The sequence below is a fragment of the Argopecten irradians genome, chromosome 4 (genome assembly GCF_041381155.1).
Source record: "Argopecten irradians isolate NY chromosome 4, Ai_NY, whole genome shotgun sequence".
Taxonomy (NCBI): domain Eukaryota; kingdom Metazoa; phylum Mollusca; class Bivalvia; order Pectinida; family Pectinidae; genus Argopecten; species Argopecten irradians.
The window spans coordinates 24,845,351-24,863,157 of record NC_091137.1 but is presented as its reverse complement, the minus strand read 5'-3'; the positions used below and the strand labels follow the sequence as shown (position 1 = coordinate 24,863,157).

Here is a 17,807-nt window from a genome sequence, read left to right as displayed (position 1 = left end):
ATTAAAATACATTATAAATATTCTTTAATATATCTTAATTTCAACTACATCTACAAATACTAACAATATCGGAGTCGAATTTAATTTGAATAATACCTTAAAGATGCTCCACCGCCGACAGAGCATTAATGATATTCATCATTTGAACAATAATTGGTGTTGAATCCTGTATATATATGCCTAATTAACACAAAAAATAACATAGAATAATCTATTTCGCCTTTGGTGCATGCGCAATCATTACTTCATTCTATATAAGATATAGTGCCACGGAATTTTTTCGGGATGCAATTAATTATTTTTCATATTTTTAACTTGAAGTAAAATTAGAAGCTCAAACTTTTCAATGGTGGTAATGGTGTAAAATATACAAAATCGTCTGCTCCTGTTTTTGAAAGTGAAAAAATACCATTTGTCAGCGGTGGAGCATCTTTAACTTAAAATTGTCCATAGAAAGTTAAGGAAAAAATCTTAAGGAGTTTTCCTTAAAATCTGTACTGCTTTCCTATGGGGAATTTTGAATTAAGGAATTCCTTAAATTTAAGGAGTATTTATGAAACTGGGCCCAGGAATTTTGGATTTCAGGCGGGGTGTACTGATCGGTGTCTTTGGAAGTAATTTTCAGTGATAGATTGCTATTGAACTGAAAAGATTTTTTGTAATCATAAGGAGACACAACAAAATAATTGTTTGGTATTCATTGACTTGGAATTAGTCAACCGTCCAACTCGGCAAGATTCCTATTTCTTTAACGAGTTTGTCGATAATTTAAAGGATAGATATATACAACTGCATGTGTATGTAATGTTTTGAATTGTCACGGAGGTCGCAGTATTAAAGTGTTGTCTCCTGTTAATTGTATTTAGTCTGTTTAAAGTGCTATCTCACTGAAGCAAGCTATCAAACCCATCCAACACTCACCCAGTCACATTATACTGGCAACGGCCAAATCAGTAGTTCTATTGGAGCACAGTAGAAAAAATGACCACGTTTTTCAAACTATGGTGTATCTCGCTAGACTTCCTCAGGATACCACAGAAATGTTAATTAAGCACATTCAAGGGACATAATTCGTCACTGTAGTTTTTCCCCTCATATATATTTTTATGCATTTGAACGTTTTATCAATTAGTCATCTTTTGTTCATTTTCTGTCGATTTGACGAATTTTCGCACACAAAAGAAAATTTTATTTATCTACCATTTTCTATCACACTAATTTCTTAATTGCCCGTTGCCTCGGCGAAATTAATTGGTTTTTATTCATTCACGTAAACACTTAACTCGTCATTTTCCCTTTTATCCTTTTAGGACATTTTGGTCTCGGGATAATTGAGAATTTCTTGAAAACCAAGGAATCTAATTTGTTGACATTTTGTCAAAGAGTACAAAACGCATATAATGTATTGCCTTTCTGGAATTTTCCATAACTTGAACAATAAAGTCAGGACGACTAAATTCAAAAATGTGAAAAATTACAAGATAAATAGGGAAATAAAGACAGTTACGAATACAGTGTACTCATGTCCTTTGACTGTGGGCTTGAGAACTTAAGTAAACACAGCATTTTTTTCGTGTAGACCAAATAAACAAGGTCACGGCTTCATATAGAATTCCTTTCCATTCCAAAAATATCCAAAACTCTTTGGCGATAGAGTTACTAAAATACATGTATGCATTCTTCAAAGAAATGTAGCAAAAAGAATAATGCTTTTTACTGATCTCCAATGCCACAGTAAGAATAGTCTGTTGCTTTAAACCAGGATTTATAAGTGAGTCTCCCTTATAAATCCTTATGTTTTACACATTTTTCTCCGTCACCACGTGCAGATCGTGTCGACGTCAGTCACGTGATACGATTCAGAATTCCGACAAAACTCGAAGGTACAGAACATGAGGGTGATTAAGGTGCTATATAAAAACCCAGCAATATATGATCTCTAGACTTCGGCTCTGTTACAGACCGACATGCTTTTGGGGAGCTTAATCATCAAGTTAAACTCCCATGTTCAAATATCAAATGTTAAAACGACAAATCGTTGCATTGACCATCAGAAACTTAAACCTATATACATAATCTGAGATCTGACTACCACCAAACAAAGGACATGTGACATCATGTAAATGGAGGAGGAAATCATGAAGTCTAGATTAGTAGAGACGGGAGCCCTGGCGGGAGCATTTGTAAGACCAAAGACAAATGACAATAATGGTCAGACATCTGACCTCTGGAAACTTGTCAAGTCCAGTTCAACGACTTTCTCCCTACTAACAATCGTTAATAAGGCTTGAGTCCAGAATACCCAGTCCAATCAAGAACCTCACGTGTTCAATCTATGTACTACGCAATACTTAACGGCCTAACAATACAAGTTGCGTAGAATAAGCAGAAGACAACGATTGCAGGTACCGTGCATATTACAAAGTTTGTTTACGTGCCCCGCAATAAATACCCGGATGTAAAGTAAGTAATTCACTGTTTGCCAGCCATGTTGCCGTGTTTATATTGTTATATATATAGTAGATATTGATCTGTCCATTAGATAAAAGGTGTGGATATTTTAATAGACAGCTAAATAAAACATCAAATAAAACAGAGGAGGTGTGTTGATCATGTTCTCTTACTCTCGTTTTAGTGTCCATTACTGACCATTAGTGACCGTTAGTGACCATTAGTGACCATTACTGACTAATGCTCTAAGTTCATTTCTTTGAATTGATAAACATTGCTACTATTATTATTACTATCTGTTTACAATATTAAGTGTTTTGCATTTGTACTAAACTGTAAAAACGACATAAATCAATGATAGGTAGTATCTATATACAAACCATCTCGTTATACCAAGGTACAAAGGTAGACGTCCTCCTCCTTGTACCTGTTTGAAAACTCACTGCTTCTGTAGACAGGACTGGTTGACGAAACCCCCGGTTATTGAGTGACCTGGACTCTATGAGAGAACTCCCCGCTGGAACATTCTGGCTTATATGGCAGAACGGTATTATGGATAAAACAACATTTCTATTTGTGTATACAGCTTTACTCAAAGGTAGGAATTTATTTCAAATACGTATTTCCATATAGCCAGTTGTTTTGGCGATTTTACGTCCCATAGCAATGTTCGCAAAAATGTTGATCTGCAAAACATAAAGAGATGGTAGAATCATATGAACCCTTATATCCACATCGCGAAAATTTAAAACAGTAATAAAAGTTATTTTGAGTATGAAAAATCAATATATACTGTTACCAGGGTTTGGGAAATGATGTAAACTTTTTATTCATATATTGTTAGTCTAATCTTTACATAATTGATATTGGCAGTCGTCTTCTCCACATAGATGTATGCCTGTGGCGCATTTTCTTTTCTTTTCGAATAATGGCGTTCTAGCTTAGATCTCTTGAGAAGTTCGGTGTAAACTGTCTACTTAAAATCACAGGAAAAAAAGTTTTAATTGTAATTGGTGAACGTTTTTAATGGAAAATCAGTGACATTAATTGACGACTTTCTGTGAATTAATTATTACGTAATTCATCAAAAGTATCGTGATTTATGCTTAGCGAATCTCGGACGGTTTGGGAACACTAGTTTTTACACTGTACTCAGAAAACAGAAAAAGAAGGCAGTTAAATACTTGCGTTTTAACTTCTAACTTTATATTTGCGATGTCATTTTTCGAAGGTAATGACGGTTGCAATGGTAACTAGTCTCTTGAAGCATACGTTTATTGACCTCGGTTGCTCCGCCGATTGGCATCTTTCCTATTTCGCAATAGAAAGTAAGAACGTCGTCACACAGCTACTTATAGCATATAAAATGTACCTCGGCTTTAAATGATTGACTGAGGGCCTTCCCTATAGGCTCATACATATGGCAAACCAACATGACATTTATTCAAAGAGCAATGTCGATCCTTAATTTCACTGCATATATATAAGATATCTTGATTGAGATATAAGATATCTCATATAATATATAAGATATCTTATTTAATATATAAGATATCTTATATACTTTATAAGATATCGTATATATTATATAAGATATCTTATATAATATATGAGATATCTCATATATATAATATATGAGATATCTCATATTTTTTTTTAAATTAATCCTATATGAGATATCTTATAAAGTATATAAGATATCTCATTTAAGTTATCTATACAAGATATCTTATATATAAGATATATTATATAATTGAAATCTCGTTGCTTTATAAGATATCTTATAAAGGAACGAGATTTCAACAAAGGCCCAGAAGTCGTAGAAAGCTGTACAGTATACTACTACTTGTTCAGCAAGACTCTTGTTGGCTTCGCATGCTACACCAGTATCAAGCGTTTGGTTGAACAAGACAAAAGTATTCATGTGTAGGTCACCATCATAGCCAATATATTTATTGTCGCCATGTTCGAATTGACAACTAGAGTGATGGGAATTACTGCTTCTGTGTTTTCAATACATCGTTGAATACAACCAAACAGCGGTTGATTCTCTCTTTCAATGCCATCTCTGTCATTGCGAACGATTCTAAGATGTGATCCGAAGTGCTCCGAATGATGCTCGAGGGGGAAAATTAGTTTCTGGTTTTAAATGTTACGAAATCTCATTCTATATAAGATATCTTATATAGCAACGATATTTCAATTATATAAGATATCTTATATATTAATTAAGATATCTTATATACGATATAAGATATCTTATATAGAAAATTAAATAAGATATCTTATATACTATATGATAACTTATACAACATATCTTATTTAATTTCTATATGAGATATCTTATATATTTTATAAGATATCTTATATAATATATGAGATATCTTACATACTTTATAAGATATCTTAATTACTTTATAAGATATCTTATATAGATATAAGATATCTCATATATATATAAGATATCTTATATAATTCGATTAAATACTGGAAAGACCTTTCTCCTTCAATAAATGTTAAATTGGTTTGCCATTCCCTGAAAGCGCTCATATGGCAGTCACAGGCTGTAAGTTTCAACCTACACGAAATGTGGTTTCATGTTGACTGCAAGACCGCGAACCTTTTATTAGTCCAGTAGTACGCATACAATGACATCTAGTCCGCTAAACCTGCCTATACTATTAGCTTTTTTTTAAATCATCATTGCAGAAACAGGGATTTTATTTCAAGATATTTCACATGATTTTGTCAATCAAACGACTGTTCGAACGGGCTGAAATTTCACATTCAGAGGAACAAATCCTCTACCGAACCGAGATGCTGTTTCCTGTCTGAAAATCTCATGATTGGGAGTCACGAAAAGGAACTTCGATACCATATTTGCTCTGCATATCAAAACACGTCGACTCTCAGACAAAACATGGCAAGCCACTGGATATTGACGGTCTATTTATGTTCATGGAGAATCTCACCAATATCACTGTCGAAGCAAGCGATTATACTTGCTACCATACACCATCCCATAAATACAGTTATTGGTACTTTTCATCATTTTCAGTGGTAAATTCCTCCTTTAACGATTTGTTTCTGAGTCCGAGACAACTAACATGGGGGGATTCAATACAATACTGTGAAGAGAATGGTGGTCGTCTGCTCGTGATGGACAGTCAGGAAAAGTGGGACTACTTCACCGCTGATCAGGATTACACGGCCCTGGGACTGTAAGTCATTACTCTGATATCTGATACTTATGTAGTGATGTGTAATAATTATCATTACATGTATTCTTCTTTTCTGTGCATATGTAGGGAGCGTGTGTCAGTTCCGAATTTTTTCTTGGTTAAAGGGACTAAATCGCTAAAAATCATGTAATAAAAGATAAAAAGAATTATAGGACTAAAATTGATTGTAAAAGTTGTGTACTTTGTGTTAATAACAATATTTAAAAGTTTGTATAACAATTTTGTTCAAAATGGAGAAAAACTGAAAATAAATAGGAACGACCTAGTCACTATTTCATATTATTATCTTTCGGCGAGTGTAAACAACCCCTATGTGCATGCGCGACGCGTGAACATTCCAAACATCCGATCGAAGGAAATCTCATCTGTCTAATGGACATATCTGCTATCGACTGAAAACACAAATTTATCGACTTCAGGTTCCTGATTACTGTGTTAATCTAATAAACGTTGAAATGTATGCAAAAGTTTTGTGAAGAGTTTCTAAGTGTAAATAATCCTATACTGTACAGGTTTTTGTAGCCATAAAGAAGGGTTTTCATTATATTATATGGTTTTATACTTGCTTCTACCATTATTTTATTTTCATTTGTCATGATATTATGTACTATTCCGCTAAACCTTGCCAATATTATTAGGCTTTTAAAAAAATTGGCCTAATATATATACTTTATAATGACGTAACGCGCGATGTTGGTGACACTTTACGTAACATAGAATGACGTCGTTTTTAGACCGCTTTCGCGACGCGTCACTACAACGTCATCCAATACACATATTCAAGTGAGTAAAGAATGATAAGTTAATTAAAGGTGTATACACAAGTAATGGAAATTTTATCAATGTTAAGATATTACCGTAGCATGTTTTACATACATGTATTGTAACACCGGTTCCATGAATACATATATATATATATAATGTCTCCAAAGTTACTCGTCAATGTATTGTACATATGTAACTACTACATTGTCCAGAATTGCTTTCTATATTAATAACTTCTTAGACTACACATACAACAGTGAATCGAGGGATGCCAGTATTTCCACATGATCATCTTCACTAATAGTGAGCGTGTTGTTAATTTCACTGGCGTTTACCAGAACGTGGCGCACAGAACATGCCGGCACCACAGCCAGTCGGTCTTCCAAAAGACGGTAGGTGAAAACGTTATTCACAGTCTCAAAGTAAAACCCCCGAATAACTTCACACCCCTTTTCAAAAGTTGCACCCCAACTGTCTTTCAGTTTCCTTTTTAGTTTTTCCGGTTTACTCTTCGCTTTAAATAAATAAAAATCCTCACTTGGATCGTCTGTAAAGACCGCGAGTATACTGGTAGGTTGACATAGATCATGCAAATCATTTACATGTGAATTGTCTTGTAGATTATCGTCTACACTGACTTGATCGTCACCACCTTCCCTGCTAATCTCAGCCGTCCTTGTCTTCCCGATACGATTTGTACACGCTCCATAATTTCCGGTGATACACTGGTCACATGTATAACATGAGATATTCCTAACAAAAGTTGGGACGGATTTCCAGTTGCTATAATCTGATGTATTTGTCTATTTCTTGGGATTGGTTTGTAACGCATTTGCGTTTCACGCGTAACCTGTTCAATGTACCTGAAATGAAAATGAAAGTTTTTGTTAAGGCTTATTTAATATCATTAATCATGTCATGGTATAATGTGCATTTATATAAGGGCACAGATATATATAATTGAATATATAGACAATATTATCATGTACATGTATTGTTTTATATACATCTATGAACTACTAAAGAAATTAGAAAGCGCATGTGATTGTGTTCATCCTTGCTGCTACAAAGATAAATATTGATAACCAGTTAAAGATAAGGACTCTGTAAATGATGAACATAAAAATAAAACCAAGCTAATGTCATACCTGAAGTGTCTTCTCTTGCAATTAGCAGACCCACTTGGCTGTTCAAACTTGTTTTTTCCAAAGTTATAAAGGTGCTCTGCTGACTGGATAGTTTCGGTACCTCTGATAATGGCCATTTCGGCCTGTCGCTTAAAGCACCCTCCAGCGGCGTCTTGGGGTCCTTTTCCGTGTGATGTTTCAAAGTAATTTCTGATGAAGCATTCGTAACCAAAGTCGTAACAAGCATGAGCTACAGAGCCCATACAATGACGACTTTTATACTGGGCTTGACATCCGTCCGTAAATTCATGCATTGTTCGGGTTTGATAACGAATCGATTTCAGGTGTTCCGATACCAAGTTTTGAACAGCATGGGTGAAATATTGGTCATGTGTTAAGTCCGGACTGATAACAAAGAAGTGTTCTGTGACGATGTTTGGTGATTCCTCAGTACTTTCAGCCCCATCATATTCAAGAATTGCATGGCGGTGAATAACAGTAACATGAATTGAAACTTCATTCTTTTGAAAATAACTTGACTGTAGTTCATGTTTTTCGATACACGAAAAATTTTCAGAAAAATCGTGAATACAAATACAGTCGTTCATTGGCAAATTTTCAATTAAAGTTTTCATTTGATTTGTCTGCCAATTTGCACGGAACTGGTGAGCCGGAAATGAAACTAAAAGGTGCTTTAAGTAAGAAAACATCTCTCCTGGCGCAGTTGTTTTTTTAACCAAACAAAGCTTTTTAATTTCTTTGTTTTTCTTTACATTGACATTGATATATTCATATTTTGACCAAGTCACTTGTAGAGCAGTCTCAGATGTATCGCATTCTTCCGGAAGTAGTTTAAGTAAATGTACGCCGCAGTTGTTGCATTCTCTGTTTATACAATCAATGTCCGTGTCCGTTTCTTGGCAAAATGTTGTCGGTATTATTTCGTTTAGATGATTGTATATAGGATATTCTCTCTGTTGGTCTTCTGATTTATTTTCAATGATCTTTTTTCTAAAACTCATGCAATCTTTGAACACAGTTCTTGTTTCGACGTGATATCTACAGCAGCAAGTATTCCGGTCCTTTGGGCGCGTCGGCACAACATAATACGGCTTACATCTTTCAAATGTTCTTTGGCACATTTTGATTTCAGGATGTGTTTCTCTGAAGCTAAGATAAACTTCAGTTTGTGTTTTTTCTAAAACGTGTACCATGTGACTTGAGTACAACTTTGGACCTACTCTAATTCGTTTGATATCGCATTTATTTCCGGTTGGTCGAGAGTTTTGCGAAGATGTCCAGAAATTATAAGCCTTTTCTCTGTCCGAGTCCGTTATTTTATCGGAACGTGTTTTCCGGCAAGTGTGCGTCCATGACGATTTTTCCGAAGTCATTATTTTATGACGTATACGTTTGCCGCTAGATATGCGTCGCACTGGCAAACCAAGTTTGCGAGCTACTTTCTTTTGGATTTTCTTTTCCGCTGAATATTAATAGATGACCTGGCATCGTCGGAACGTTTGGATTTTGTGCTCTCAATTGCCTGTTTCATGTCACCAAGTATACAGTAAGCAAGTTCGATGTTTTCAACGTCCCCAGGTGAAGAGTATTTCTCTGTTCGGAGAGATTTTGCCGTCGGTGAGTTCGACTCTAAATATGCAGTGATAACGGCACTTCTCTTTACGGGCGTTTTAGGTAAATTCTCCTTTAGTCTGAGTAATGAGCGACATTTACTCATTCTGTTTTTAAATGGTGTCACTAGAGTACCTGTCGCGTTTTGATCGCCATTCATAACTTTTGTTTTATTTTTTTCTCTGTATTTTCTAACCCGCTCTCTAGTTTTTAACCTTTGTTTATTCATTTTTTCTATTTGTTCTTTGCAATTAGCGCGTTGCTTGCGTTTTTGTAATACTGAAGTTGATACGTGTTTTTGAGTTTTTGGAACAAATTTCTTCTCGTTTTCATAATATTCTCTTCGTTTCCTCTTCCGTGCTTCTTGGCGTTCCTGTTTGTATATTTTGATACGCTGCGTTGCAGTTAAAATGCGCGAGTTTAAATCAATGTCCTGGAATTAAAAGATAATATAATATTTCACATATTGCTTATCGACATGTCTCTGTAATTTTGTTAAATAGAATAGTTCTCGATTTAAATGCATATTTATCAGTATCAGATTCAAAACGTCGCGTGATAACGTTACGCTTTGAACGTATAACGTAACGACGTTTTTTTACGTTGTATTAAAAGTGGACATTTCACGGAATTTTTAAATGGCGTGTTATTTCTTTATTATTGATCGTACACTCGAAATAAAGAGTGTTTTTTAATGTTCAGTTCAGACACATTTCTAATATGGTTTTAAATTTATATTCAATATTTCATGATATGCTGATAAATGTTATCAAAATCTTTATATTTGCAAAAAGTAGATTAAAATCACTTGGTGGACAAATTACGGAATTTTTCATTTTCTTCGTTTGCAATGAAAACGCTCTTTAAAATGGGCTATATTACGGTCATGATATATTCAATAAAGACACATTTCATTTATGATTTCAAAATCCTGAAATAGCTTACCATTTTCTCTCAATATTGCTAGAAATCTGTATATATGCGTTCTTCTGGATCCACCGTTACTTGTTGACAATGGTTAATAATCAAGATATTAGCATAATGTACGCCTTCCGAAATCATCGATACGTCATTGACGTCATTTGTCACGTCATATCCGCTTCCTTGCATTATGTTCATTTGTTTGTACGTATGTTTGGCGCGTTTTTGGAGCAGTTTTACAAACAACCACGACGGTAAATGTTACGCGTTACATACGTTTTCGTTGTATTTGGAGGATTTTGAACGCAATTAAAACGTATTTGTATTTCGCTTTACCTCCTATATTTCACATAGAATTAATGTACATCAAAAAACAATTCCATTGATATATAATGTGACGTGAGACCATAAAAAGAGAAGAAACCCACAACGCTTTAAATAAGGGGGGTTTGTGTTTTGGAACGGTATCACCAACATCGCGCGTTACGTCATTAAGGAGAAAATGGGGAAAACTAATAATATAGGCATGTTTAGCGGACTAAGTAAGTACGTGTATTTCTTTTAACATTATATCAATATTTGACATTCCGTATACATTGTATATCCTTAGTTATAATGTCTCTCCGTCTAATGGGCATTCCCTATATTTCTCTAGTTATAGTCTTTATCCGTCTAATGGACATTCCTTATATAGCCCTAGCTACAATATATATCCGTCTAATGGAGATTCCCTATACATGTATATCCTTATTTATAGTGTCTACCGTCTAATGGACATTCCCTATATATACCTACAGTTGTGAGCAAACTAAACTTGGTATCTAGTGCACTTTGTAGTGCACACGTAGTGAACAACGTAGTGCACTAGACTAAACATTGTAGTGCACTACGATGTGAACTCCAGTTCACTACAGTGTTAACTCTAGTGCACTACAATGTTAACTCTAGTGCACTACGTAGTGCACTTCAGTTTTACAGTGCCTGTACGTGATACACACATGTTCCAGTATAACCTTACAAATACAAGTATATTCAAATTTGTGGTATAACTTATATTCATTTTGAAATAAATAAATGAATGAATTTTTCGGATACTATATGGATCCTTACAATTACTAACATTGAATTGTAATATGGGGGATGAAAGTAATGCCAACAGTGTGCATGGACAATTAAAATTGTCAATTAAATAACTTGTGTTTTTAGATACAGTGTTCATAAAGCTACATTTTTTCTAGCTAGTTTATAGGTTTTACCAGAAATTTATACAATATATTATCTAAATATCTGATTTTACACGTTCATTCACGTAATCACATCCTTTTCTTGGACTAGTATTTATGATGGTCGTATATGTATAACCGAGCCAGCATGTTAGTTAAATTTCAGGTAAAACAATTCATGTCCATAGGGCAGAATAAGTGTCGGAGTTGCGAAATACATATACAATATACATGTAGCTAGGTAGATTTGGGGTGGGGCTGGGGTATAAATTAGCCCAAGGGATATTGTCTCGAAGCATGTTTGGAATACACATATATACATGTTCATATCCATGTCTATGTACACAGGTACATGTGGTATAAATTTAACAAGCTAACCGATACTTACATTATATATACCATTGGCTTCTTAGGTAAAATATGTGTTTTCGTTTAAATATCAAATACAGTGTATAAGCTAACCGAATTTTATAACATATATGTATAATTCATTTTTCACAAAAAAATAATGCATGCAGCCACTTGAAACGTCATGATATACACGTGCATATCAAAAGGTTTCCAATACTTTTAAATGACATACATATCAAATTACTAGTAAACGTTTCTGTCATAATTTGCGTGCCCCTGTGTTTTGGCTGAGGTGACCAAGATTGCATTTTACGGTCTCGGAATAGCAGTTCAGACTGCTTGTTTTACACGTGTTCATAGAAATTTAACTGTTGAAAACAGATATATTTAGATTTAATATCCCATTAAAAGTTACATAATATAAGACCACGATCGAGAGCTTCGTGGGTAGCGATAGGCCAAGGTCGTCTCCTTGCAGGCGGTGTATGGGATTTGCAAATTATTTAGTCTAGATGAAATAAATGATTATTCTAATTACTGGTTTATGTAAATAATGAATGTACTTGCAATATTTCCAACGTTGGACATTTTTATTTTGCTATAATTAATATCGATGCTGCTATCATTTTTACGATGAGATGAGATGAGGAGATTTTGCAGAGTTATCTCTGTTTTCCCTGTCGACACCAAAATAAAACTTGTATTGTAAGATATTGACCAAGCATTCTGTTTATCCTGTAACTTTTTCATTATACATACAGAAGATGGTATTCAAAACGAAAGCAAATTGTCTGTTATTTACACGATTTCGCTTAAAGCGGAACGCTTCTTTGATGATCAATAAAAGTTGCATTCACTAAACCGAATGAGTGTGTACTCCTTTTTACTACCGTGGGAAATATGTAAGCGACGTCATTCCGATGATTGTGACGTCACTGTTTGGCGGGACTGACGGCCGTTTCATTCACTCCTACTAAAAGTGACGTCACTGGAATGTTGGGGATCAAGTCAACAAATTTAGAAATTGAATCAAACGAAAGAAATTAAACATTTATTTACTGACATCGTAATATTTTCCTATTAGCAACTATTACAGGAAATTCTTATTATCCGATATCGGGTTTTGTGCCCGACTAATGTCGATATTACAGCTGAAAATGCATTGTTTCTTGATATTATTCCGCTCCTTTGTTGATTTTAAATTCGTAAAATGAACTTAACCCGCGAAGGGCGTCAGAACGCTTGTTTTCAACGTGAATAAACACCGTAGTGATAAAGACCTTCCAAGTGAAAATTTGCATCAGGGAAATTTGGACACAAAAAGACGATTTTCTCCAAAAGTAAGTAAGTTACACTACATTAATTTTGCTGGAACACTTAAAAAATCGTTCTGATTTCAGAACAATTGGAATTATGAAGATATCTCTTACAGTATTTTTATTATTATTATTATATATAATGTAAGTTAATTATATATAATGTAAGTTAACAAGCTAACCGATACTTACATTATATATATAATTGGCTTCTTAGGTAAAATATGTGTTCTCGTTTAAATATCACATACAGTGTATATAACAATAATGACAATAAAAAGCTAACCTAATTTTATAACATATATGTATAATTCATTTTTCACAAAAAAATACGGGCAGCCACTTGAAACATCATGATATACACGTGCATATCAAAAGGTTTCCCATACTTTTAAATGACATAAGTTTCAAATTGCTAGTAAACGTTTCTGTCATAATTTGCGTGCCCCTGTGTTTTGGCTGAGGTGACCAAGATTGCATTTTACGGTCTCGGAATAGCATTTAGATACTGCTTGTTTTACACATGTTCATAGAAATTTAACTGTCGAAAACAGATATATCTAGATTTAATATCCCATGAAAAGTTACATAATATAAGTCACAGACAAAAGTGGTAAGCCTCTGACCATGTATTCCCTATATATAGAATATTCAGATGACCAACAGAAAAAGGTGGTCCGATATTGATATCGGAAAAAACTAAGCCATAGCACAGTCATACCTACGGTGGCTTAAAACGGGTTTTAAAAACGAAATTATTGCGATCGAATGAAATATTATTGCGTGGGAAGGAGATTTTATTTCGTGGAGATAAAACACTATTGTGTGGTTTTTTGATGGGAACGAAATAGTTATTGATTTTAAACGTCAAAAATAGCGGGTTTATCATTATATGGATGATAGGTTAGTTATAGGATATGATATACATGTATCAGCAGAATGATTAAACACATTAACAACAAAAGAATAAAGCCTTAAAATTAAATCAAATACATTGTAGTATTTCCAGGACATACATTTTCTTACATACATTTCACAATTTTTCATTACTGGAGTAAAGAACTTTATTTCAGGTTTCATGGTCATTTCTGGATCGGGATGAAGTTTGATGACAGTGTACTATGTGATGCATCAAATAACTGGATATATCAGGGATGGGGTCATTGGGCAAATGACAACGAGGAGCCGAACTATTGTCCAAGTGACCGCTGTATCAAGCTAAAAAATAACTGGATGCGTACTGATAATTGTCTGGAACCTCTAACAGCAATTTGTCAGATAGGTAATATACTTCTGGATCATTTTTCTATTCTTTTGATATCGAATTGTAACATCAATATTTCTGTTTTTACCATATTGGTGATTAAATAACGCTGAAATTTACCCAACGGAAAGTCTTTTTGTACAATTTCAAAATAACTGTCGTACTAATTCTTAGAAAAACATTTTAGAAAGAAACAATGATAAGAGAACATGTCTGAAAGAATATACAATCTGCAAAAAATCTGATTTCGTTTTCATAGATTCGACAACTGAGTTGTCGACCACTATCTCGACAACTGATGTAACTATCACATCCTTTGAACCGACAACTACGTATGTGGTGAGTGAAAAAGCTGCTACGTTTGCTGGAACAGAAAGAACGGATTCGACATCTGCTGTTCAGACGACTGGATCGGATGACTTTCTCTGTTCAGACGACTGAAGACATGCAAACTGGAGTATATTTTATGACCACACAGGCCATCATAAGCATACAAAGTGTCGTTTCTTCGTCAACAACTTCGACTCTTGGCGATAATGGACCATGTAGCAGGATGTGTTGTAGGCCGATCAACCAGACACAGCTCAGCCACGAGGAACTAGAGCAGATGCAACAAGCGTTGAAAGACGAGTTGTTGGTGAACAAGACCAGTCTGTCGTCCTATCGACGTCGCCTCGTCAGTGTGTACGACTCCCGGCCCAGTAGTGTAGCGATGGGAAGGGTCGCCTGTGTCATCATGGGCATCATTCTAGGGGTCATCGTTATACTTGATTGTAAAACTTTGTGTGCGTGTATGCTAACATGCTAGGAGGCAATGAATAATAACATGAGTATACTTGTTGTGTTTAGAAACAATTGTGATTAAAATCATTATTGTGATATTACAACCCAAAGGAGCGATATCACGGTGATAAAACGTCTTTTCCTTATCAATATTGCTTCTTTGCATTGTACGCCACAAGACCATGGAATTGCTGATCATGGATAAATGGCTGAATAAATTCTAATTTTCTTTACCTCTCATTTACACTGATAAATGGAAAAATCATCGGACAGACAGAATTCCAATGAGGGAAGGTTGTCCTCCAAAGCCTGAACTGTGGTATAGGATGGTGACGAAGTATCGCTGGAAATGATTATTAAAGATTGACCACTACATATTTGCTTGGCCTTAGTCAAAGGTGCTGTCGCAGTAAAAATGGAGTGAGTTAATAAAACGTATAGAAAATTGGAATTTATACAGCTATTGATCCATGTTCCGCATCTCATAACCATGGTAATCAGACCCATTATATTGTGAGGGCTCCTTGTGGGCATGGTTGAATATTTAAATGTTTTATAAACTCAAGGAATTGGTTTCTTTGGTAAAGCTGGTGTAACGGTGCAGAAAACAGGAAAATGTGTCCGTTTTATACATGGAATGCTATTTAGAACTGAACCAAAAGCATTGGACCTCGTTGAAAACCGACTTCATTAAAATGGTTGATCTTGAGACGACGACTCTGTTCCCTCTATCTGACATCGCCAACGTTATCTCTTTAAATCAATACGAAATCAAAGTGTTAACTAAATGTGGATAGGCAGCAGTGCGCGCAATAACCATCTGGTGAGTTGCAGATTTTCAGAGAATTCACTTAAAGGGAAAATCAAAGAGGATATTAGAGCAGATGAAATAAGAGTTAGAAGGAAAATAAACGTTAAATGACCTCACATGAACGGTAAGACTTTGGAGAAATAACCAGGCGACTTTGAATGATGAGGTACGACACCGAAGGTAGTGTGGAAAGGAGGTTGAAGTTCCCTGGCAACACTCGTGTACATTCTATACACGATGTAGTGTAAAATGTTTACGACAGAGGGACAAAAAGGCATCACTCTACAAATCCATTTGATATTTTGTAGGAAGACTTACAATATCAGAAGACTTTGGGAGAGACTGACAGTACAAAAAAAAAAAGATTTATATTTTAAGAAGAAATATCCACTGTCTCATATATTTTTAAGCGCCTGTATGCGGACAGCTAACCATTATGAAGCGTTTTCGCATGCGTAATTAAGAAAATATAGTTAAAACAGTAACATTCAACAAGAAAAAGTCACCTTATCTTTGAAATCTGTGATTCTTTTATGAACGGAATCCAGTTTTATCTGTCTCTCGTTTAAATATATATCATTTCTTTGAATATGTGACAGAAATTACACTTTTCAACGATGATATGACATATCCGCTATACTGTGCACGAAATACAGGACAAGGTGTAATACAATAAAACATCAATTTTGCTTCTATGCATTGGTGAAACAGTCTACTGTTCCGTGGGTAACTTGTATACTTGGATTCTTGACCGTGAATTGAACACCGAGAAAATATTTATCACATACGCATTCCTAGACGACATTTTTCTATGTAAAACAAGCGTTTCCACGAGCGTAAATAGCGTAGCCCGGTTTGTACGATTAGCCCCCATGGTAATGACCTTCACTGCCTCTGGTATTTCTGTTTATATCGAGTAAAAATACATTTCCTGGTCAGTGTATTAACATAGCTGTATTTTGTCAGCAATTGAATCAGCGCCACATGTTGAAATTCTAAAATTCTGTTTTTCGTCAGTGCCAAATACAGCAAAATTATATGTGGTACATGTAGGTGTACGTATTCTGACAACGTCTTCGTGTTAGATGTAGGGTTAAAATGTTTACTTGCTGTTTCCTTAGGTATTGAATTTACTCTTAAAAGACAACAATACCACGTACATGTTGTTGGTTGCACATAGTATATTTACATTTCTTATGACACCTAAAACAATGGTATTCAATCTCTATGACGTACTTGGTACCAGAACATTATATGGTACAAAAATATGTTTGTCTTTGCAAAATATAACATATAGTAGATATGAAACAATCTATATATAGAATATATGAGTAATTGTTAAGTACACATGAATCACATAGCCTATACTTGCATAGCTGTTCTATTTTGCATAGATTTGCAAAGGGCAAGCTATACCTGTCTAGGACTTCAAACATAGGTAGCGCACCAGTAAAAATAAATTCTCATATTTTCGTCTAATTATCTTTATGCTTCTTCTATTATAGTAGCTAGCATTGCTACTTTGAACATTTCTAAGAAAATAAATTCCAAGAACTGGTTATGATGTAAACTATAATTAATTTCATTTAAGTTTTACAGTTAATTATACACCACTAAGATTGATGAATTATAATCTCTTTTGAAGAAAGTATTGAATCAACTTAAAAATATAACTATGATCTACTATGTCATTTACTGGTGTGTTACCTATATACAAAGTGTAGTTATCTCCCCTAGAGGTTGTTGCTATGACAACTGCACCTTACTCAACCCCATTTCTTGTTAACCCAGGGTAGGAAGCACCTTCGGACAAAGGGCACACATGAATAAAGGATAAATGCTACACTATACATTAACAGACCTGTTATTACAATATATTCCAGATTTCCACACACTTTCCAGAAAATTACATGTTCAATCA

General features: G+C 34.7%; 2 protein-coding genes across 2 annotated transcripts; one reads left to right on the top strand and one right to left on the bottom strand.

Moving 5' to 3' along the window:
• Positions 1-2,827: 2,827 nt before the first annotated feature.
• LOC138322193 (uncharacterized) lies at positions 2,828-14,733 on the top strand. The gene is made up of 4 exons (XM_069266244.1): positions 2,828-3,049; positions 5,510-5,672; positions 14,102-14,310; positions 14,552-14,733. Exons 1-4 carry the CDS (start codon positions 2,953-2,955, stop codon positions 14,731-14,733), a joined length of 651 nt encoding a protein of 216 aa, XP_069122345.1. The 5' UTR covers positions 2,828-2,952.
• On the bottom strand, positions 6,375-8,998 carry LOC138322439 (uncharacterized). The gene is given in 3 exon segments (XM_069266466.1): positions 6,375-7,224; positions 7,227-7,321; positions 7,607-8,998. Coding segments are annotated over 3 exon segments (1,992 nt in total). The 5' UTR covers positions 8,980-8,998; the 3' UTR covers positions 6,375-6,700.
• Positions 14,734-17,807: the final 3,074 nt, after the last annotated feature.

Excerpts from the sequence above, each read along its gene's own strand:
- LOC138322193 (XM_069266244.1), top strand. The coding sequence starts at position 2,953 with ATGAGAGAACTCCCCGCTGGAACATTCTGGCTTATATGGCAGAACGGT. Across the intron at positions 3,050-5,509 it reads GTATACAGCTTTACTCAAAG|TGGTAAATTCCTCCTTTAAC; the intron begins GTAGGAATTTAT and ends CATCATTTTCAG. Across the intron at positions 5,673-14,101 it reads GATTACACGGCCCTGGGACT|GTTTCATGGTCATTTCTGGA; the intron begins GTAAGTCATTAC and ends ACTTTATTTCAG.